The 21,899-nt window shown below is 50.5% G+C and overlaps 1 protein-coding gene across 3 annotated transcripts in view; it reads left to right on the top strand.

Annotated features, from left to right (window-relative positions):
- The window catches only part of GGT7 (gamma-glutamyltransferase 7), a 49,070-nt gene extending 40,003 nt beyond the window's left edge, over nt 1-9,067 (top strand). For 2 of the 3 annotated variants that reach the window (XM_054046265.1, XM_054046266.1), the window contains exons 12-15: nt 437-554; nt 1,403-1,540; nt 3,571-3,670; nt 7,284-9,067. In XM_054046265.1, the coding sequence (XP_053902240.1) occupies nt 437-554; nt 1,403-1,540; nt 3,571-3,670; nt 7,284-7,447 (520 nt within the window). In that variant the 3' untranslated portion in view covers nt 7,448-9,067. The remainder of the gene's footprint in view (nt 1-436; nt 555-1,402; nt 1,541-3,570; nt 3,671-7,283) is intronic. The other variant, XM_054046267.1, reaches the window with a different exon arrangement.
- Nucleotides 9,068-21,899: the final 12,832 nt, after the last annotated feature.

Here is a 21,899-nt window from a genome sequence, read left to right on the forward strand (position 1 = left end):
CATCTATGGCTGTTCAATGGCCTATCTGAAATAACTTGGTGGGCTTAGTCTAGTTCCTAATGGAGAGGTGTTCACATCACAGATTTCCACCTCTACCTGCCATCCTTAGCAGAGAGTCCCAAGATGACGGGAGCATGAAGACTGAAATAGCTTCTCACCTAGAGGTGATGGCTCCAGGCCCGTTGACAGGGGTGTGTGGAAGGATCTTGCACTGCTGCTACCCATGCTGTATCTGTTCCTTAAGGCTACACAGAGACTTTCATTCTCTGGCGTTATCAGCTGGCACCTTTCACAAACACTAAAAAAAAACCTATGGAAGATTCTCCACCAAGGTGGAAGGGGGAATCTGGGGTCGTGCTCTGACAGTACCAAGCCTTGGAGTATTATATGAATTACTGGAAGGGTTTTCACAAGGTTTCTTTGTCTTCCTTTTCAGTTCCCTGAACCGTCCATTTGGAAGTGGAATAATAACACCCTCTGGAATCCTTCTAAACAGTCAGATGTTGGATTTTGCCTGGCTGAATAGTACATTGAACCACTCCTCTCCTGGCCTGGTAATGAATTCCATGAAGAGTTCTGAATTTTAACTTGTTTGGTCTTGACTCTTTTTATTCTCAAATAACTTCCTCAATAAAAAAGAGAGGCTCTCTCGCTTTCTCTTCACTTTCCATGCTATCCAGCAGAGAAATAGAATATAGACTACAGGAGGAGGTTACCTGTTTGTGTGATCTGGCTACGTGAAATATCATAGTATTGCAAGGAAACCATATAGAGTCTAGCATGGCTGCCATATAGAAAGCACACTTCCCCCAGGGTGATCACACATTATATTGACTGGAAATAAGGATTATATTTGAAAATTATTGCTCTTCAGGTTGATAGAAAATGGAAACCACATCCTGAGGTCTCAGACAGAGAACATCATTGACCACTGCTGGTCACTTCCTGTGCTAAACTGTTGGGCGGTATTGCTATGCACTGTTAAACAGTTGCCACTTTCCACTCCAGAGGTGGCTGCATTTTAGTAGTGGGTAAAATGACTTCTGTATATAGTTTGTAAAGGGCTTTAGGTGCCTTGGAATGAAAGGTATGAGATAAATGTAAACTAGTAGTAAACTAGATCACTTGATGATTACCTGTTCTGTTCATTCGCTCTGGGGTACCTGGCATTGGCCGCTCTTGGAAGCCAGGATACTGGGCTAGATGGACCTTTGGTCTGACCCAGTATGACAATTCTTATGTTCTTATAGCAGTGAGAATGGCATCATAATCAAGCTAATAGTATTAGAGTTATTGACTCAGAAATGAAAAGAGAAACAAGCTAACATAAGCAATTTGGGCTATGGAAAATCTTTGTTGTGATCTGTTTACTAGTTTTGGGGGGTATTTTATTCACCAACAGAGGAATCTCATTCAGCCTGGAAAAAGACCCTTATCCTTTTTACTGCCCACTATTGTTCGACCATCTGAAGGGATGTGTGGGACTTATCTTTGTCTGGGAGCTAACAATGGCGACAAAGCCTTGAGCAGCATCACACAGGTCAGTTTTGAATACTGCATCTGAGCATGTTCTGAACCACTTGCAATGGGGAAGGCCCAAGCTATCTTCCAGTGTTTCTTCATGCTGGTATTTGCATTCTCTGCCCCATGGGCGGCAGGTGGACCGCGTCTTTGGGGAGGCTAGCCCCATGACCCCACCCCTTCTGCATGAGCCCCTGTGGCCGGAGTCCTGAGTCCCCTCCCCCCTGCCTCTCCTTTCCCACAGCCAGAGAAGACCCTGGCTGGCCAGAACCCGAGCTGTCCTCCCTATCCCCCCCTCCAGAGGAGCCCCGGGCCGGTTTCAGCCTGCTGACTGATCCAAGTCCCAGCCATGACAGCCAGCCTGGGGCCGGAGCAGCCCCAGTTCAGTGTCCCGCAGCAGCAGCTGCCCCTGGCCTATTATACCCGTGCTCTGCCCTGGGGGTTTCCTACACCAACAAGTTGGTTACCAGAACAAACATGAAATACACAATTCCTGTTTTTGAAGAGGTTAAAATATTGTCTTAATGTGCATTTAGTTCTGCTTCAAGGTAACAGCCGATGGAATCTGAAGTCCTCTGGTAAAACATGGGCAGTGGTGTGACGTGGAAGATGAGTTTCACTTGTAACGATACTCCCGGTTGAGTCGTCTGCAGGGCATGAACGTTGGACCTGTGGGTCTAAAAGCACGAGGTCTGATAGTCCAGTGGAAGCTGTTGGCTCATATATGGTCGAGCCAGACTGTGTGAGCATAGGTTAAGCTTCCTCTTCCCCCACCTGCTGTCCCAAAGCATCTCACATCGGACCTAGAGGGAGAGTCACCAGGGTAGAAAGGAGAGCTCTGTTTCCCCCATTCAATCTTTGTACTTTCTGCTGAGGCTACCAACAAAAATGTTAACTGGTGTCAATGAGCAACAACTTTCTGTTGCTACTAGTCAGCCTGGATCCAAACTGGTGATCTAGAAATGGTCAGGTCAGTTCTCTGAGCCATGCAGTCCTGGGTAATTGGTAATCTAAAGCTACATTTGCTGTGGTTTGCCCGTTCTTTTCACTAGGGTTGTCTACATGGCTAGTTAGTGTGCAGCAAGGTAAGGTGTGAATGTACAGCACTATGGAGCTTTTTGTGCATGGTACCAAGGTCTATATGGCCAGTTAGTTCACAACAGGCTAGTGTGGTGTACATCCACAACCTGGCTTGCTGCACACTAACTAGCTGTGTAGACAAGCCCTGGAACAAGGCTATGTGCCTTCTCTGATGACGGCTCTCAGAAATGTGGGAAGACAGAATCTTAGCAACCTCCATAAAGGTTGTATGACCTTCTACAACCTATTCAAAGGTCATCTTCTTAAGGAACTGTAGAAAATAGAACTGTTGTGTTGTGAGAACTGCAGGAGGATGGGAGTGGAATTTTGGTTCTTATCCCCAACAGAAGTTCAGTTTAGCACATTCCTTCCTGAAATCCTTCCTATTGTGAGCTCTGCAAATAGCTCTTCCTAATTTATCATTTGTAGTGAGACGGAGCACTTGCTGATGGCATGACTGTATATATAACAGCACTGGATTATTAAAAGGCAAGGGCAGAACTCAGCTTTACTCTGAGTGACTTTACCTCATCGAAGGCATTAGTCAGAGGAAGATTAAAGCCGCCCACTTGCCTCCTAATGTTCTATCAGAAGGGTTCACTTTTTGGTCATAAAAATACCTTTTCAGAGATTTCTCTGGAGTTTCAGCCTCATGACTCCTTCTGATTTCATGGGAACTATATGCAAAACCTCATGCAATTCTAGAAATATATCCCTTAGGGACTAATTTTTTTTTAAAAGGGGCCTCCAAAAATGTGCCTGCAGTATCCTCAGGTGCACCTATTTGCATGTATAAAAACATGCATTTTGTTCATACAAAGTGGGTAATTGTGCAAAAAAACGTCCGTTTGCCTGTGTACATCGGTACATTTGAAAATGTTGGGGTTGCAAATTAGGAAGCTGCTTTGGATGCTTATTCCTTAGTGTTTGAATCAAGTTGTTAATATTTGGGGTCTTTTTCTTGCGTAGGTTTTAGTAAATGTTTTAACACTTAACAAGAACCTGAGTGAGAGTCTGTCACTGGGTCGGCTACACCCACAGCTTCAATCCAACATCCTGCAAGTTGACCGTGAGTATGGAGATCAGCACTGATCTTGGTAGACTACATTTCTATCATGGCAAAAAACAAAGGGAATTTTCTTATACATCTGGGATTACTCTGCAGTCTGCCTCAAGGAGACATCATCTGTTTAAATGTACAATGCAGCTGGTGGGGAGAGGGAAATCCATTTCAAATTACAGTGTGCTTAGGAATAGGGATTGGTGGGTAGGAGGGACAAATTTAAGGGACACAAAGTCAAATTTAAAATTCTAGCAATTTAGTCCATTTCTTGTACTCCTTCAACTTTCACCTATATGGGTGAAATTGACTGACATTACTTGTTCCATGATTTCCAAATCCTTCTTGTCATTCTTGGTGGACGTGGGATCCAGCATTTTAGAACATTGTCTCATGTGCATCAAAGAAAGCGAAGGATTTGGAGATCTCAGGACAAGTCACCAGTTGGTGGATTTTGTTTCTGTAGGTAAAAGCTAAAGAAATAGACAAGTTCTAATTTAATGCCTTGAATTGTAAAAGGGACTGTGTGTTCCCAGCTTTGTGTGGACTGGTTAGGATGATTCCTGGTGTGCAAAAAAGAGATGGCAAGTGCCATAGAAGAGCTGTGCTCTCATGTTATCCGTACATCCAGTTTCAGTACAGCCAGGAGACCTCCACGCAGAAACATCCCACAGAGCTGACCGTTTTACGCAGAAGACTTGCTTCCTGTTCCTGTGTCTGTGCATCGCCATACTTAGCCATTCTAAGTCTTCATCACATACAAACCATCAAGTGTATATTCAAAGAGACAGTCGTTATGAGCTGGCATTTTTGAGCACCCTGCATATAGGATGAGCAGTACTTGTACATTATGCTCAGCAATGAGATATAATAATGACCATATGGAACTGAAACAAAACAATAATAAAGTGTCATAGACATTGGAGATGGCAAAGATGTAGTAGGCTAACATCATTTTCCCAGCCAATTTGGGATTGGTCCTTTCTGGCTAATCTCCAGTGCTTTATCCTGTCCAAATGTCCCAAAGTGATGGGGTTACCCCCATCCCTCTAGTGAAGATTTTTTCCATAGTCTGGTAGATCTCACCATTAGCACATTTCTCCTGATATTTTTTCCTTTGCTTAATGTCATCCCATGCCTTCTAGCTACATCCCTTTATTCGCACCAATTCCTCTCCCTTCTTGTGGTCACACCCTTCAAATACTCATTTGCCCCTCCATCATCATTTGGCCAAGCTATATGTGTTCAGTGTCTTCCAGTCTTTCCTCATAAACCATTCACCTGGCTCTTAATAATTGTGTGGCTCTTTTCTGAAAACACCTCCAATGTACTGAGATCGTAGCACCACGTGTATCCAAATGAATGAGGCAAGACCAAGAACATGTCTTCAAACTGGCAGTCCTTTATTATAGCCAGAGTCTTCATACACGGTGGTGCCTGCCTCTCCTAGAGCTAGCTACAAGCAGCGTTACCCCCACAAATACTTTTTCTTTTATTTTTCATTCTTCGTGCCCATAACTCCGCTCACCTACAACCTAGCTAGCAGGAAGAGGAAACCCATGATAATATCTTTCTGGTTCTCATGTGCTCAGAACTCTACCAGTCTAGATGTCTTTGTAGTGTTGCCAACTCTCCCAAGTTTATTATGAGTTTCACATTATTCAGTATTTTTCTTGAAGCTCCATGTCCTGGAATTATGTAATTATGTGAAGATCTCTGCTTTCATAAAAAAAAAAAAAGCACCCCCCTCCCCAAAGTTTCTAGTCTTCATAGTTGCAGGGAAAAGCCTGAAAATGGGACTGGAATGTAATTTAAAAGCTCAGAAACCAGAAGACAATACAAAAAATCCAAAATTTACTATTTAAAAAAAAACTTCATGATTATTTTGTGGCCTGATTTGTGGTTTTTGAATGCTTCAGGTAGACAGTACTCTAAACCATACTCTTACCTACACTTTATATAGGTATAGTTATCATGAGATTTTTACTTATCTGCTTAGTTTGTGGTGATGTATCCTGAGCCAATTTGCAATCACACTTCAGGATTTATATTAAAATTGTGAAAGCACAATAAATAACAAAGCACGGGGGGAGGTAGAGAAAGTCAGGGTTATATGAAAGGAACCAGGGAAGGAATTGCACTGTAGTTTATAAGGCTTGTACTTCTTGGCAGTTTGCATTTTTTGTTGTGTGTCTGTCTTGCCTTTGTAACTGTGTGTTCTTGGGGCAGGGACTGTCTTCTGTGTGTGTACAGTGAGGCCTCCAACTCTGGCTGGCGCCCTTAGCACTACTGGAATACAAATAATACATTATAGGGGAAATTCAGGTTGTGTCTCAGCTCTTAAATAATCTTGGTGCACAAAAATACATCTTAAATGATCAAAAACAACGAGTGATTTGGGGGGCCCAACTTGAGACTCCTGAACGGGACCTTGATTTTCAGAAAGTGCTGAGCACCTGGAGCTCCAATTGCCTTCAACTGCCATTGCAGGGACGTGGCTGTTTGGAAAATCAGGCCCCAATTATCTGAAGCACTCAAAACCTGAAGCACGTCAAGTAGGGAGCACTTTCTTGTTGCAGGCAAAGAGATTTCCACTTTGGCTTTACAGGCTCGAGAGCATCTCAACTTTTGACCCAAATCTCTGAACCCCCTGAAGTTCATCCATTAATACTTTTTGCCACACGGTTTATAAAGGGCATGAAAGACTTCTTCTCCTCTTGTGCTTAGGAAAAGGGGTGCTGGTTTCTGTCGGTTTTGTGAAGAATCTGATGGTGCTGCTTCTAAACCTACTTTTAAGGTGGACTACACCTTTCCCCATACTCCTGTTCAATTCTGATAGCCCTAATATTTTATCCCAAATTAATCCCAAAGGCCTACAGTGAAGCCTACAGTGAAGTTCTGTCTGCTGGATTTTCATTTTCTTGCCCCACATTTATCCTATCGTCAATTTTTGCAATGGCAGCAATTTATTTTCCCCTTTCGTTGAGAAGGAGCATCCTTCACATCCCTAAGTGATCCTCCTATATCTCCCATTCCCACCCACACCCTCACTCAAGACTGCCTACCTTGACACTGCCCCATTAGACACTGTCTTTGTTGCTGAGAACTGGGTGTGCTGTCTTGAGACACTGCTTCTTACTAGGCCATTGAACTTGTACTCTTGTGATGCCTCTCTGCCTCCCAGATCCCAAAGAGTAGGACACTGATGGGCATGTTCACTGGCACAATGGATACAAGGGTCGGCAACCTTTCAGAAGTGGTGTGCCGAGTCTTCATTTAGTCACTCTAATTTAAGGTTTCACGTGCCAGTCATACATTTTAACGCTTTTAGAAGGTCTCTTTCAAGAAGTCTATAATATATAACTAAACTATTGTTGTATGTAAAGTAAATAAGGCTTTTAAAAGTTTAAGAAGCTTCATTTAAAATTAAGTTAAAATGCAGAGTCCCCCCGACCAGTGGCCAGGACCCGGGCAGTGTGAGTGCCACTGAAAATCAGCTCGCGTGCGCCTTTAGCACGCGTGCCATAGGTCGCCTACCCTTGAATTAGAAGCTTAAGGTAAAAACTTGGAACTCATGCAATAATGGCTTCAATTAAAATAACAACATCTAAAATCTTGACAGGTGAATTTCCCGAAGAAGATATTGAATTCCTTGAAGCCAGGGGTCATCAAGTATATAAAGTCGACGTGCTTTCCCTGGTTCATGGAGCCAGGAGAACCAACAACTTCATCATTGGCGTGAAAGACCCAAGAAGCATGGATGCTGCAGGAGCAACAATATTATAGCAACCTCCAGATGGTGCGTTCTTTGGATAAGGCTTTAAACAACAGCAACAAAAATTATGTGCATGTTCCGAAATGGCCCGGGGAGGAACGAGCAGTGTTTGCTGTGGGTTTCTGCATTGCTGAATAGACCTTCTGCATTTCCCATCTCAAACAATGCAACAGTGGCTTGGAAAGCCACAATACAGCCCTTTGATTTTGTAAAAAATAATTTGAGTTGTAATAATCTCAGTTGTTATTAAAGGAATGCTAGGAATATACTTTTACTTTGACAGTGCCCCGTTAGCGATTTCAGTCATTTCAAATACCAACCTTAAACATTTTAATTTAACCAGCAGAAACATTAGCAAAGGAGATGACAAAAAGAACAAAATATTTTGTGCCAAACAGACAATTGCTGCTGTTGCTGTAATTTTCAACTCCCTCCTTTCCCGGGCTTGACACCCTTGTCTCATATAAGTCAATATATAATATAGATTGATGTACTGGCTCTAGGCAGTCGTACCTGGAACTTCAGGGATTTCTTTAATATTCCCCATGGCTCAGCTGATTTTTACTAGCATGGATATTCCTATATCAATTCCCATTCATGCATCACTATACATCTTTAGTACCCTTATGTCTCCTTCACCCTCAATGTTTTGACTTAATTTATTGCATAGACTCATTGAGATCTGGACTTGGAGTCAGACTACATCTACACTGGCAAAAATAGCACCCGTAATTCACCACTGGTGCCCCCAAAAGAGAACCACTGGGGGTGGCCACATTGCAAGTTGTAGTGTAGAAAGCGTTCATGTAGAGTCAGGGCTTTTTTAACACTGTCTCATCTAACCCTGCTCTGAAAAGGTGAATCCCTTGCTTTCATGAGCACCACTTCAAACCAGTGCTTAGATGCTGTTGTCGTGGGTGCGTTAGAAAACGTAAGTTATAGAGATAAGACAGGAAACAAAGCAAACACTACTTACATCATTTTTTTTTTTTTTTTTTTGAGTCCCCAACATCCAAGACAGGTTGAAGGAAGCGTTCAGCATTTGACTTGTCAATAAAAATGAGGAAATAAAAAGCATGATCATGATCATAGCACAGATTGATTCTGGTCACCTTTGGAGCACCTCCTTTTCTTTCCACCAGTAAATTATAGACAGTCACCCAGCACTTTAAGATTTTTTAAAATTATTTTTGTCATTGTTTTCACAGCCTATCGTGTACTGGTTTCCTTCATGATGTTAATATATCTATGGCCACTGTACATATTGTATATGTATGTCTGCTTATGGTTGTCTTGGTATTTCATGTGATGCTTTTATGAAAAGAATTCCAGATCTTCTCACCCTGGAGAGACCAATGGGCTAGAATCTTGTGAATACTGTTTTGTTCATATTATACCAGGGGTGGCCACACTGTGGCTCGCGAGCCACATGCGGCTCTTTGACCATTATAGTGCGGCTTGCAGAGCCCACCCCCATTCTCCACTTACCAAACTGGGGGAGGGGAGCTTGGGACCTCTGCCTTGTAGCGGGGTGATGGGGTAGGGGTTTCTGCCCAGTGGGGAGGGGGCTTCAGTCCTGCAGAGCACACCTGCTGGTCTCGGGACTTCAGCAGGAGCAGGACTGAAACCCCGAGGCCTGTCAGGTGCATCTTATGGGGATGAAGCCCTGGGCCCCGGCAGGCGTGCCCCGGCTCTCAAACTTCTGAAGATTGTCATATGCGGCTCAGAGGGTCAGTAAGTTTGGCCATCCCTGTCTTATACCTTTTTATGGCTCAAGTGCGGTTTAATGGGGAGGAGTATGCCGTATCTTCTTAAGGGGATCAATGAACTAACAGATTATCAAACTAATAATTCTTTGCACTTATGTAGTTTCTGTTAGCCGAGGATCTCAACATTTTACAAACGTTAACTAATAAAGTCACACCACACCCTGTTGAGGTACGAAAGACATACCTGAGAGATCCCTTTCATGCACTACTGAAATGCAGACACCTCTAAGGTAGGACAAGGTGGCTATTAAGCAGACATGAATAAACTAAAATATTTTCCATCACAAATCATAGAATCATAGAGTTAGAAGGGACTGCAAGGGTCATCTAGTCTAACCCCCTTATCTAGTCTAATTTCCATGATGGCTCAGTGTGGGTCAGTCATCAGCCAAGTAGTACTGCAGGAGAAAGGAGAACTGCTGTAGTGAAAGCTGCATACGGCATTCATAACACTCTGCATGGTTTGGAGCAGACTTTGTAAGGCTTACTAGGGAAGGGAGGGAGGCATTTTTGTGCATTGATCCTCATGGGTTGAAATCTGGGATTTTTCTAGGACAATGACAGCAATGATCTGTCCCCCATATATGGAGGTTTACTGAACATGATTGTAAAACAAGTGTTCCAGGAATTGTTGTTTATAGTGATCCAAAAGAGTGCACATTACTTTACAGCTCAGTTGGAAAGATAAAAGTCCTATTTGCAAATCGAATTCTTCTTTTCACCAGTATAGTTCTGACACTGAGCCCTGAAGGACAATTTACAAGTAAAGACTCTGGTTCTGATCCATCAGAGCACTTAAGTGACCCCAAACCTGGAATTTCAGTAGGATTATTCAAATGTGGTAAAGTTAAGCATTTTCCTAAGTGCACTGTTGGATCAGGGCCTATACTGGGAAGGTGAGAAAATTAAGAGAAACAGGGAGATGGTATTATACCCAAAGGCCACATCTAACAGAAACAAAGGCCTTATGAATAGTTTCCTATTCACTCTGGTTAAAAAGTGGTGTCAGTATAGCATATATTTGACACAGAGTCACTTGTCATTGAAGCTTGGTCAGAAAATTTCTACTAGGACCAGCATCTCTAATCTTGGTAGTCAATTTAGTATGGCAAGATCCACTGAATTTCATTTTAGTTCATTTCATTTTAATTCTACTAGAAAATACATAGTATTGCCTCATGTACAAATGAGACAAATATTGTGAAATTAAAGGGCCATATTCTAACCTTAAACACAAATTCTGCTTTTAGGGACATATATGTTAATATGCAGTAATTCCATTGACTTCAGTGGACTTCAATTTGCTACACCATGAGAGCAGAATTTGACCCTTAGTCTTTATGCAGAATTCAGCCTTGATATCACTGGGAAGAACACACACAACAATAGTATGACATGACCCGAAGACAATTGACATTACATTTTAGTAAAAATGCCTTTACCGTTTGTATCGTGATCTTGGAAGTGACTGAAAAAGCAATGCAGGTCAAACTCTTTACCATCCATTTACAATGTTGTAAAATCAGAGTAATACAGCAATGTACATCAGGAATACCTGAGATCAGAACCCGGCCTTGAGTGTCAAGTCAATTAATTAATGATTTCCCACAGAAGCTCAATGCAGTTAATGAATGCAGCTTCAGAGCAACATTTCAGTGGTTTTAAATACAGTAGAGCATTTCTTCTCCCAATTGTGCCAAACACAGACTGCTATGTATAAAGCTCTAAAGGTAAGGATATATACAATGGGTAAGAATGACATCAAGCAACTTGTGTATGTGTAACAATTATTTTGTTTTACCCTACATTCCCTCTTCTGTTCTGGAGAATCTGTTCTCCCAGTACAGCCAGTGTTTAATTTGTAATGAAAGGTGCCGGGGCTCAAGTAATTTTTTTACATTCATAACAGGTTCAGCAAGCCCAGAGGTGCTGGGACTATGAACTGCCAAGCCTAGAGGTGCCAGGGCTCAGCCTGGGCACAACTTAAGCACTGAGAACAGCCAAGGTCCACTGAAGAAGGATTTTCGGCCCAATTTTCCCCTCACTTACATCAGTTTCACACCAGTGCAACTCCAGGGACTTCAGTAGATTTACTCTGGATTTACATTAGTCTGAAGGATAGATGAATCAGGCCTCTTAAGCATAACTAGATAAAACTCATAACCTTTTCATAGAGGACAAGATTATAGCACAAATCAGAAATAAGGTGGGTTTTTTTTTTACCTATTAAAAGTCTGACTTAGTGGGAAGTGCTGCTATAGTGGCTGAATGTTTACTTTGCAATGGTTTTGAGAAAGTTCTATACATCAGCAAAGGGTTTCTTGTTATAGGCCAGAGAAAGGAGCACATTGGGAGGGCAGCTTTCAGAAGGAGTAACAGATTGTCATGATCCTTAAAAAAAAAAAAAAAAAAAGCCTCTGTGGATAAGGCAGATGAGGAGGCTCAATGGTGGAACCTCCAATAACAAGGCTATCTGCTAACATAGAGCCCTCCAGTATTCAGCCCTTGTGCAGAAGGGAATGATTTCCACAGGGATACTTAGGAGGGAGAAAGTCCCTCAACCACAGTAACTTCTTCCAACCTGAAGCCCTTCAAGATAAGGAGGAAGTTAATCTAACTGAGGACAGTCCTTTAGCTTAGTGCAAATCTTCCACAAGGGGGTCTCAGACCACCAGCTGCAAGAAAACTTCAGGGAGCTGGTTCTTCTAGTATAGCTAAACTATACTGTGCCCATCACTTTGGTATCTACATGTCATCTTCCTTTTTCCTACCTAGACAGAAGTATGTGCAGAGTGGTAAGAAAGCAATTAAAATCTCATCAAAACATGTCTGCTCCCCACTCCCTCTCCCCATATTTGTTAAAGAGACCACGTACAGATTCTAGACTAGGACTCACTTTTTGCAGTTCCACTGTGGGCATGGAGCGATTAAGTTCTTATAACAGAATTGTTACATAGTATTTCATTTTGGAAAATCCATACATGGTCATGAATACAAGTGTAACGATGCCACATTTATTGTACAGGATCATTTTTATTTGAAAATACTGACCTATGAAAATGCATTGTAATCATAGCCGTGAGTTTGATTGTATTGAAATCACATGTATTTGTGCATTTTTTCACATACAATGAAAAAAGGCTGAAATAAATGCAGTTTTCTTTTTGTATTATGCACTCACGATGTACTTGTTTCATCCTTTATAGTGTTCTATTGATAGATTGCATTGTATTACTGTAGTGCCTAGAGGCCCAAAATTGCACTAGGGACTCTATGTACATCTACTGAGAAACAATCCCTGCCCCGAAGAACCTAGAGCTCAGCGTATTTTATAGAAGGAGCCAGCACAGTAGCCCCAGCTCCAAATATCCCCAATTTGGGTCCACATTTTGCGGCTCTACTTTTTCAACTAAACGAAGTAAGATTTGGTTTGAAAGGTTAATATACTGTATGTGCACGTCTATTTCTCATATCACGTATGTCTTTCCAGTGGTGCGGTACATTTGTTTCAAATATAAAAACAAATGGTGTGTGTCAGACGTGTTAAAGGGGATACTGCTCTTAACATTTTTTAAAAAGAAATATTTATTCTTTTCTTACAAACAGGTGAGAAAGAGCCTCTCTTAGGACTATTCTCAAATTTCCCTCATAGGCTACACATCCCTGTGGCCGTTCTTAAAAACACTGGGCCTGCTTCTGATCTCACTCACACCTGGGTAAATCAGGAGTAACCCTACTAAAGCCAGAGGCTCAAGCAGTGCTCAGCACAGGAACAGATGGGAGGAGCCTTCAGCCACCTTTGTACCTCTTCATATTTTGGGTCCCTTTGGCTCAAATTAGAACAGCCTCAGGAGCGAAATTCAGCTACTGGGGGAAAGCAGGGCAGCGGCACTGAAGTGACACCATTGGCTAGACCTACAATAGAGAATTGAGCTGGTCACATACAACTGGTTAAAGGACAGATGACTCTGTTTGTCCACACTAGCCATGCTGAACCATTTTGAGAAGCCATGCATTGAAGCCCCATAAACACACTAGTGTTTTCCTAAAGCAGTTCAGTTGCAATGCATTCTGGGAATTTGTCCCACAAGGCACAAATCACTGAAGAAGTGGCCTGTCTGAGCATAAAGAGGTGCTGTCGGGAGTGAAACAACCAGTACTGCTCCTTTCACAGCTGCCTCAGCCTGTAAACCTCCTTTAGTTCACTGACAGAACGTCTCCTTTCTCCCTCCCCCCAAGCAGGTGCTTGGGGCGGCCAAGGGAGAGGGGCGGCACCTGCGGCAATTTGGGGGCAGCAGGTCCCTCACTCCCTGTAGGAGCGAAGGACCTGCTGCCGAACTGCTGCCACTGATCGCGGCTTTTTTTTTTTTTTTTGCTTGCGGCGGCAGAAATGCTGGCGCCGGCCCTGCCCGCAAGTAATTTCCCCTCTCCTCCATCTCCTTATAATTCCCCCACTTAAAATCCCTCTGACCCTGAGCCTCCTGCAATGGCTCTGACACCCGCTCAATGTGTCTGCAGTTGATGAATCACATTTGATTTGCTGGCTGCAAATATTGGTCTGACAAACTAAGGTGAAAGTCAGACTGTCAACCAGAGCCCACAGCTGGACTGCCAGCTATAGATGCTTTCAACATAGTCCTGCATTGGGGGTCTCCCATTCAGACTAACCCCCTTCACGCTGATGCCACCTCCTCCCCCCTTCAGCCTTGAGGAACATGTTTCCCCTCACCTGCATGGAGAAGCTGATCTCTGGATTCTTTGATGGAGAACTGGTTCTTTGTCAAAAAAAGCTGCTTAATCTTAATCATATAGTGTTTGCAGGGCCAGCTCCAGGCACCAGCCCTCCAAACATGTGCTTGGGGCGGTACCTGGAGGGGGGCGGCACTCACCCGGGGAGAGCAGGGCCGCGGTCGCGCTTGCCGCCTTCCTCCCGGTGCTCCGGCCGGTCGGGGAGAGCGGAACCGCGGCTGGGCTCGCCGCCCTCCCCCGGCGCTCTGGCCAGCCGGGGAGAGCGGGGCCGCCCTCCCCCGGCGCTCTGACCGGCCGGTGAGAGCGGGACCGCGGCCGGGCTCTCCGCCCGCCGGGGAGAGCGGAGCCGCGGCCAGGCTCGCCGCCCTCCCCCGGCACTGCGGCCAGCCGGGGAAAGCGGGGCCGCCCTCCCCCGGCGCTCTGGACGGCCGGGGAGAGCAGGGCCGCGGCCGGGCTCGGCGCCTTCCCCTGCCACGCTCCCCGCCAGGGGGTGGAGGGCGGCAGGAGGCTTTTTTGCCTGGGGCGGCAAAAAAGCCAGAGCCGGCCCTGAGTGTTTGTGCCAGCTCTGGCCTTCTTTACAGGGATATATGGCCCACAGGAAAAAGTATTTTACAGAGCCCAAATTAGACAAGAATATACTGTAAAGTGTCATCCCCTACTCTCTACAAGGCCCCAATTCTTTAAGATGCTAATTGCACTCAAAACCTCACAGTTGGACTCTGATTCTACATGCCATTAGACATGAAGCTAGCTTCTCTACATATACAAGCCTCCCAGGGCCAGATCCTGAAGTCAGAGCACTTACATGATTAGCTCAAAGGGTAGAGTGATGACAAATCATCACACATAGTATCATACCAGCAGTTAAACTCTTTAATTGAAAAATAATGCATCTGGCTAATTATTACTATTTATGCATTGATAATGTATTGGCTGCTAACCTAGACACATAAATTACAACAGTCTCTGCCTCAAGGAGTTTGCAATCTAGACACAAGAGAATAAAGGGTGCAGAAGGAAACCTAAAGAAGGTCGGGATTTTTTGTTTCTTTGTTTATTTGTTTGTTTGTTTGTTTGAAAAAAAGATTCTAATCTAACACTTCATTTCTTTCAGTGTGGGCTGGTTTTGTGGGGTTGGTGGAGATTAGAACATGAAGAGGGACTTCCCACATGGGGGGCAGCACAGACAAAGGTATGAAGGCAGGAGTGGTAAAAGGATGATTTTCAGACCCTAAAGAGGTCCGGTCTAAACTTTAGTATAGCTGGTTTCTCAGGATTGTAAACTTTCGATGTGTAAACTTCCTGAACAGATAGGAAATTGAATAAAACAGAGCACCGGGAGCTGCTATTCTTATAAACAATATTCCAAGCAAACAGGAACTCAGTGGTGTAAAATCAAATGTGCCTAAAGCTCCTCTTCTTGTCAGATTATGAATGAGGCTCCCTCCCTCTTTTCTGCTGAGCTGTCAGAAGGAATCCCCTCACAGCTTCATTCTTCAGCAGGCTGTAGGCAGACAAAGGCTCCCAGTATGACCCAGAGGAAAGAAACAGGTACTAAAGCCCAGATCCTCAAAGGTGCCTAACTCCCAAAGGCCTAGTTCCTTTAACGATCAGGGCCCAAAGGACTAGCTGCACAAATGTTCTCCAATGAAAAGCACTAAGAACACACCTCCAGAAAGGGTGTTGACTGGAGCTGTAAGGCCCAGATCCACAATGGTAGCCAATGATTTCAATGGAAGTTAGGAGCCTAAATACCTCTGTGGATCTGGGCCCAGGGCCGCAAGTGGGGCACTTTGCCCCGGGCCCTGGGCCCCCACAGGAATATAGTATTCTATAGTATTGGAACTTTTTTTTATGGAAGGGGCCCCCAAGATTGCTTTGCCCCAGGCCCCCTGAATCCTTTGGGCAGCCCTGTCTGGGCCTAAATCCCTATTTGAGTCTTGGTTGCCTGAGAGTTCATGAAGATCTGACTTCTGTTCCCAATGTCACAGATGTCCTGTATCACCTTAGCACTACTTGTATGAATACAGGTTTGTAGCATTAGGCACAAAATCCTATAGCTGCTGATCTTTCAAGCTATTCTTCATGGATAGACCTTTATCCTTTGCAAAGACTCACTGAAGTCACTGGCTCTCCACACAAGTGCAGAGATCTGCCCATATGGAACAGCTTGCAGTACTGAGGACATACTAATTAGCTACATACACACACATTTTAAAAATCCCCAATGTGATCTTCGACAAGTCTAAGGCCATGTCTATACTAGCGAGCTTACAGCGGCACAGCTGTACCAATGCAGCTGCACCACTGTAAGATCACACGTGTAGCCACTCTATGCAGGCGGGAGAGAGCTCTCCTGTTGACATAATAAAACCACCTTCAGCAGCAGCGGTAGCTATGTCACAGGAGAAACTCTCCCACTGACTTAGCTCTGTTCACACCGGTGCTTCTGTCAGTGTAACTTACGTCACTCGGGGTGGGTTTTTTTCACACCCCTGAGCGACATAGGTTATAGTGACAAAAGTGATAATGTAGACATGGCCTAAGTTTCTCAGTTTACCCATCTGTAAATCAGAGCTAACAATACCTACCCTGAGAGATGTTGTATGGCATGATCTAATAATGTTTATTAAGTGCTTTGAGATCCTCAAAGGGAAGCATTATAGTTATTTAAATATTACAACCTACTAGTTTTCTGTAAAGGTTTCCGTTTTCCTTTACAGCCTGGTCCAGGAAATGCCTTTTGTTTATTTGCAGAATTGGTTACAAAACCAACAGCATCCTAAGTCATGAGGTGTGAGGCAAGTCTCAGTGGTTTGGAGTTGGGGGGGATGCTCCTCAAGTGACATACATTTTAGGGCAGTATTTAAAACCTTTGTTGTTGCACTGAGCGGGAGGGAGATTTTCCTCTCATGTAGATACACTGTAATTAATGATACAATTCTGCTATAGGGTGTGGTGTGTAGTTATCAGGGGTGCCTATCAGGAGTGGTACTCTCCTCAAGTCTCACTCATTGGTAGGGGAAGGGTTTTTAATGTGGGTTTCATTGCAAGGCCTGGCACATAGGGTGATGGGATTTGTGGTGGGGGTCAGACCTCTCAGCAGAGATGGGGTGGGAATCTCTCAGAATTTCAGGCTAAGTGCTTCCCTTGGGCGTGAAGGTGGTGAATGGGGGGGGGGGGTGAGTTTTGGGTGACTGGAGGTGGCTGTGGAGTGGTGCTATCTCCATGGAGAAAAGGAATGATCTTCCTTCCTGCTCCTACCCACTGTGTGGGACTGAGGGGCCTTCCCAAGTAGCTGGAGGGGAGGTCCCCAACTCAAGGGATGTCTTTGATGCTGAGGAGGGGGCATCCCAGTCTCTCTCAATGGGGGATGGTGGTGGTGAGTTTCTCCACTGGGGTGCCTGTGGGAGGGTGGAGAAGGACAGGTATCTCCTACTTTCAGCATTGGGTGGGGTGATGCTTTCCTGTGGGGGTGCCGCCCCAGTCTCTCTCGGTGGGGGGGAAGGTCAGGCTGTGCCCTGGGACTGTCCGGGGTCTCTCTCAGTGGGGTGGTCAGACTGTGTCCTGGGGGGGGGTGTCTCAGGGGTTCACTCGAGGGAGTCAGACTGTGCCAGGAGCGGGGGTCTGGTGGGTCAGGCTCTCAGGGGTGGTGGCAGACTGTGCCCTGGGGGTGTCAGGGGTTCACTTGGGGGGCCAGACTGTGGTCTCGGAGGTCTCAGGGGGGCAGGCTATGAGTGAGGGGAGTCAGGCTGTGCCCTGGGGTTGTCTGGGTGGGGCAGTCAGGCTCTGGGGGGGGGGGTGTGTGGTCAGGCTGTGCCCTGCAGGTGTCTGGGCGGGGCAGTCAGGCTCTCGGAAGGGATTAGGCTGTGCCCTGGGGTGTCTGGGCGGGGCGGTCAGGCACTGGGGGGGGGTCAGGCTGTGCCCTGGGGTGTCTGGGCGGGGCGGTCAGGCACTGGTGGGGGGTCAGGCTGTGCCCTGGGGTATCTGGGCGGGGCACTCAGGCTCTCGGGGGGGAGGGTCAGGCTGTGCGCTGGGGTGTCTGGGCGGGGCGGTCAGGCTCTCGGAGGGGGGGGGTCAGGCTGTGCCCTGGGGTGTCTGGGCGGGGCGGTCAGGCTCTCGGAGGGGGGGGGTCAGGCTGTGCCCTGGGGTGTCTGGGCGGGGCGGTCAGGCTCTCGGGGGGGGGGTCAGGCTGTGCCCTGGGGTGTCTGGGCGGGGCGGTCAGGCTCTCGGGGGGGGGGGGTCAGGCTGTGCCCTGGGGTGTCTGGGCGGGGCGGTCAGGCACTGGGGGGAGTCAGGCTGTGCCCTGGGGTGTCTGGGCGGGGCGGTCAGGCTCTCGGGGGCGGGTCAGGCTATGCCCTGGGGTGTCTGGGCGGGGCGGTCAGGCACTGGTGGGGGGTCAGGCTGTGCCATGGGGTATCTGGGCGGGGCACTCAGGCTCTCGGGGGGGAGGGTCAGGCTGTGCGCTGGGGTGTCTGTGCGGGGCACTCAGGCTCTCGGAGGGGGGGGGTCAGGCTGTGCCCTGGGGTGTCTGGGCGGGGCGGTCAGGCTCTCGGGGGGGGGGTCAGGCTGTGCCCTGGGGTGTCTGGGCGGGGCGGTCAGGCACTGGGGGGGGTCAGGCTGTGCCCTGGGGTGTCTGGGCGGGGCGGTCAGGCTCTCGGGGGCGGGTCAGGCTATGCCCTGGGGTGTCTGGGCGGGGCGGTCAGGCACTGGGGGGGGTCAGGCTGTGCCCTGGGGTGTCTGGGCGGGTCCGTCAGGCTCTCGGGGGGGGGGTCAGGCTGTGCCCTGGGGTGTCTGGGCGGGGCGGTCAGGCACTGGGGGGGGGTCAGGCTGTGCCCTGGGGTGTCTGGGCGGGGCAGTCAGGCTCTCAGGGGGGGGGTCAGGCTGTGCCCTGGGGTGTCTGGGCGGGGCGGTCAGGCTCTCGGGGGGGAGGGTCAGGCTGTGCCCTGGGGTGTCTGGGCGGGGCGGTCAGGCTCTCGGAGGGGGGGGTCAGGCTGTGCCCTGGGGTGTCTGGGCGGGGCGGTCAGGCTCTCAGGGGGGGGGTCAGGCTGTGCCCTGGGGTGTCTGGGCGGGGCGGTCAGGCTCTCGGGGGGGGGGGTCAGGCTGTGCCCTGGGGTGTCTGGGCGGGGCGGTCAGGCTCTCGGAGGGGGGGGTCAGGCTGTGCCCTGGGGTGTCTGGGCGGGGCGGTCAGGCTCTCGGGGGGGGGTCAGGCTGTGCCCTGGGGTGTCTGGGCGGGGAGGTCAGGCTCTTGGGGTGGGGGGTCAGGCTGTGCCCTGGGGTGTCTGGGCGGGGTGGTCAGGCACTGGGGGGGGGGGGTCAGGCTGTGCCCTGGGGTGTCTGGGCGGGGCGGTCAGGCTCTTGGGGGGGAGGGTCAGGCTGTGCCCTGGGGTGTCTGGGCGGGGCGGTCAGGCTCTCAGGGGGGGGTCAGGCTGTGCCCTGGGGTGTCTGGGCGGGGCGGTCAGGCACTGGGGGGGGGGTCAGGCTGTACCCTGGGGTGTCTGGGCGGGGCGGTCAGGCACTGGGGGGGGGGTCAGGCTGTGCCCTGGGGTGTCTGGGCGGGGTGGTCAGGCACTGGGGGGGGTCAGGCTGTGCCCTGGGGTGTCTGGGCGGGGCACTCAGGCTCTCGGGGGGGGGTCAGGCTGTGCCCTGGGGTGTCTGGGCGGGGCGGCCAGGCACTGGGGGGGGGTCAGGCTGTGCCCTGGGGTGTCTGGGCGGGGCGGTCAGGCACTGGGGGGGGTCAGGCTGTGCCCTGGGGTGTCTGGGCGGGGCGGTCAGGCTCTCGGGGGGGGGGGTCAGGCTGTGCCCTGGGGTGTCTGGGCGGGGCGGTCAGGCTCTCGGGGGGGGGGGTCAGGCTGTGCCCTGGGGTGTCTGGGCGGGGCGGTCAGGCTCTCAGGGGGGGGGGTCAGGCTGTGCCCTGGGGTGTCTGGGCGGGGCGGTCAGGCTCTCAGGGGGGGGTCAGGCTGTGCCCTGGGGTGTCTGGGCGGGGCGGTCAGGCACTGGGGGGGGTCAGGCTGTGCCCTGGGGTGTCTGGGCGGGGAGGTCAGGCTCTCGGGGGGGGGGGGGTCAGGCTGTGCCCTGGGGTGTCTGGGCGGGGCGGTCAGGCACTGGGGGGGGTCAGGCTGTGCCCTGGGGTGTCTGGGCGGGGCACTCAGGCACTGGGGGGGGTCAGGCTGTGCCCTGGGGTGTCTGGGCGGGGCGGTCAGGCTCTCAGGGGGGGGTCAGGCTGTGCCCTGGGGTGTCTGGGCGGGGCGGTCAGGCACTGGGGGGGGGTCAGGCTGTGCCCTGGGGTGTCTGGGCGGGGCGGTCAGGCTCTCGGGGGGGGGGGGTCAGGCTGTGCCCTGGGGTGTCTGGGCGGGGCGGTCAGGCTCTCGGGGGGGGGGGGTCAGGCTGTGCCCTGGGGTGTCTGGGCGGGGCGGTCAGGCACTGGGGGGGGGGTCAGGCTGTGCCCTGGGGTGTCTGGGCGGGGCAGTCAGGCACTGGGGGGGGGGTCAGGCTGTGCCCTGGGGTGTCTGGGCGGGGCGGTCAGGCACTGGGGGGGGTCAGGCTGTGCCCTGGGGTGTCTGGGCGGGGCACTCAGGCACTGGGGGGGGGTCAGGCTGTGCCCTGGGGTGTCTGGGCGGGGCGGTCAGGCTCTCAGGGGGGGGTCAGGCTGTGCCCTGGGGTGTCTGGGCGGGGCGGTCAGGCACTGGGGGGGGGGTCAGGCTGTGCCCTGGGGTGTCTGGGCGGGGCGGTCAGGCACTGGGGGGGGGGTCAGGCTGTGCCCTGGGGTGTCTGGGCGGGGCAGTCAGGCACTGGGGGGGGGGTCAGGCTGTGCCCTGGGGTGTCTGGGCGGGGCGGTCAGGCACTGGGGGGGGTCAGGCTGTGCCCTGGGGTGTCTGGGCGGGGCACTCAGGCACTGGGGGGGGGTCAGGCTGTGCCCTGGGGTGTCTGGGCGGGGCGGTCAGGCTCTCAGGGGGGGGTCAGGCTGTGCCCTGGGGTGTCTGGGCGGGGCACTCAGGCACTGGGGGGGGGTCAGGCTGTGCCCTGGGGTGTCTGGGCGGGGCGGTCAGGCTCTCAGGGGGGGGTCAGGCTGTGCCCTGGGGTGTCTGGGCGGGGCACTCAGGCACTGGGGGGGGGGTCAGGCTGTGCCCTGGGGTGTCTGGGCGGGGCGGTCAGGCACTGGGGGGGGTCAGGCTGTGCCCTGGGGTGTCTGGGCGGGGCACTCAGGCACTGGGGGGGGTCAGGCTGTGCCCTGGGGTATCTGGGCGGGGCGGTCAGGCACTGGGGGGGGGGTCAGGCTGTACCCTGGGGTGTCTGGGCGGGGCACTCAGGCACTGGGGGGGGGGTCAGGCTGTGCCCTGGGGTGTCTGGGCGGGGCGGTCAGGCACTGGGGGGGGTCAGGCTGTGCCCTGGGGTGTCTGGGCGGGGCACTCAGGCACTGGGGGGGGTCAGGCTGTGCCCTGGGGTATCTGGGCGGGGCGGTCAGGCTCTCAGGGGGGGGGGGTCAGGCTGTGCCCTGGGGTGTCTGGGCGGGGCGGTCAGGCACTGGGGGGGGTCAGGCTGTGCCCTGGGGTGTCTGGGCGGGGCACTCAGGCACTGGGGGGGGGTCAGGCTGTGCCCTGGGGTGTCTGGGCGGGGCGGTCAGGCACTGGGGGGGGGTCAGGCTGTGCCCTGGGGTGTCTGGGCGGGGCACTCAGGCACTGGGGGGGGTCAGGCTGTGCCCTGGGGTGTCTGGGCGGGGCGGTCAGGCTCTCGGGGGGGGGGTCAGGCTGTGCCCTGGGGTATCTGGGCGGGGCGGTCAGGCACTGGGGGGGGTCAGGCTGTGCCCTGGGGTGTCTGGGCGGGGCGGTCAGGCTCTCGGGGGGGGGGGTCAGGCTGTGCCCTGGGGTGTCTGGGCGGGGCGGTCAGGCACTGGGGGGGGGTCAGGCTGTGCCCTGGGGTGTCTGGGCGGGGCACTCAGGCTCTC

This window comes from Malaclemys terrapin, chromosome 12 (assembly GCF_027887155.1).
Source record: "Malaclemys terrapin pileata isolate rMalTer1 chromosome 12, rMalTer1.hap1, whole genome shotgun sequence".
Lineage (NCBI taxonomy): Eukaryota > Metazoa > Chordata > Testudines > Emydidae > Malaclemys > Malaclemys terrapin.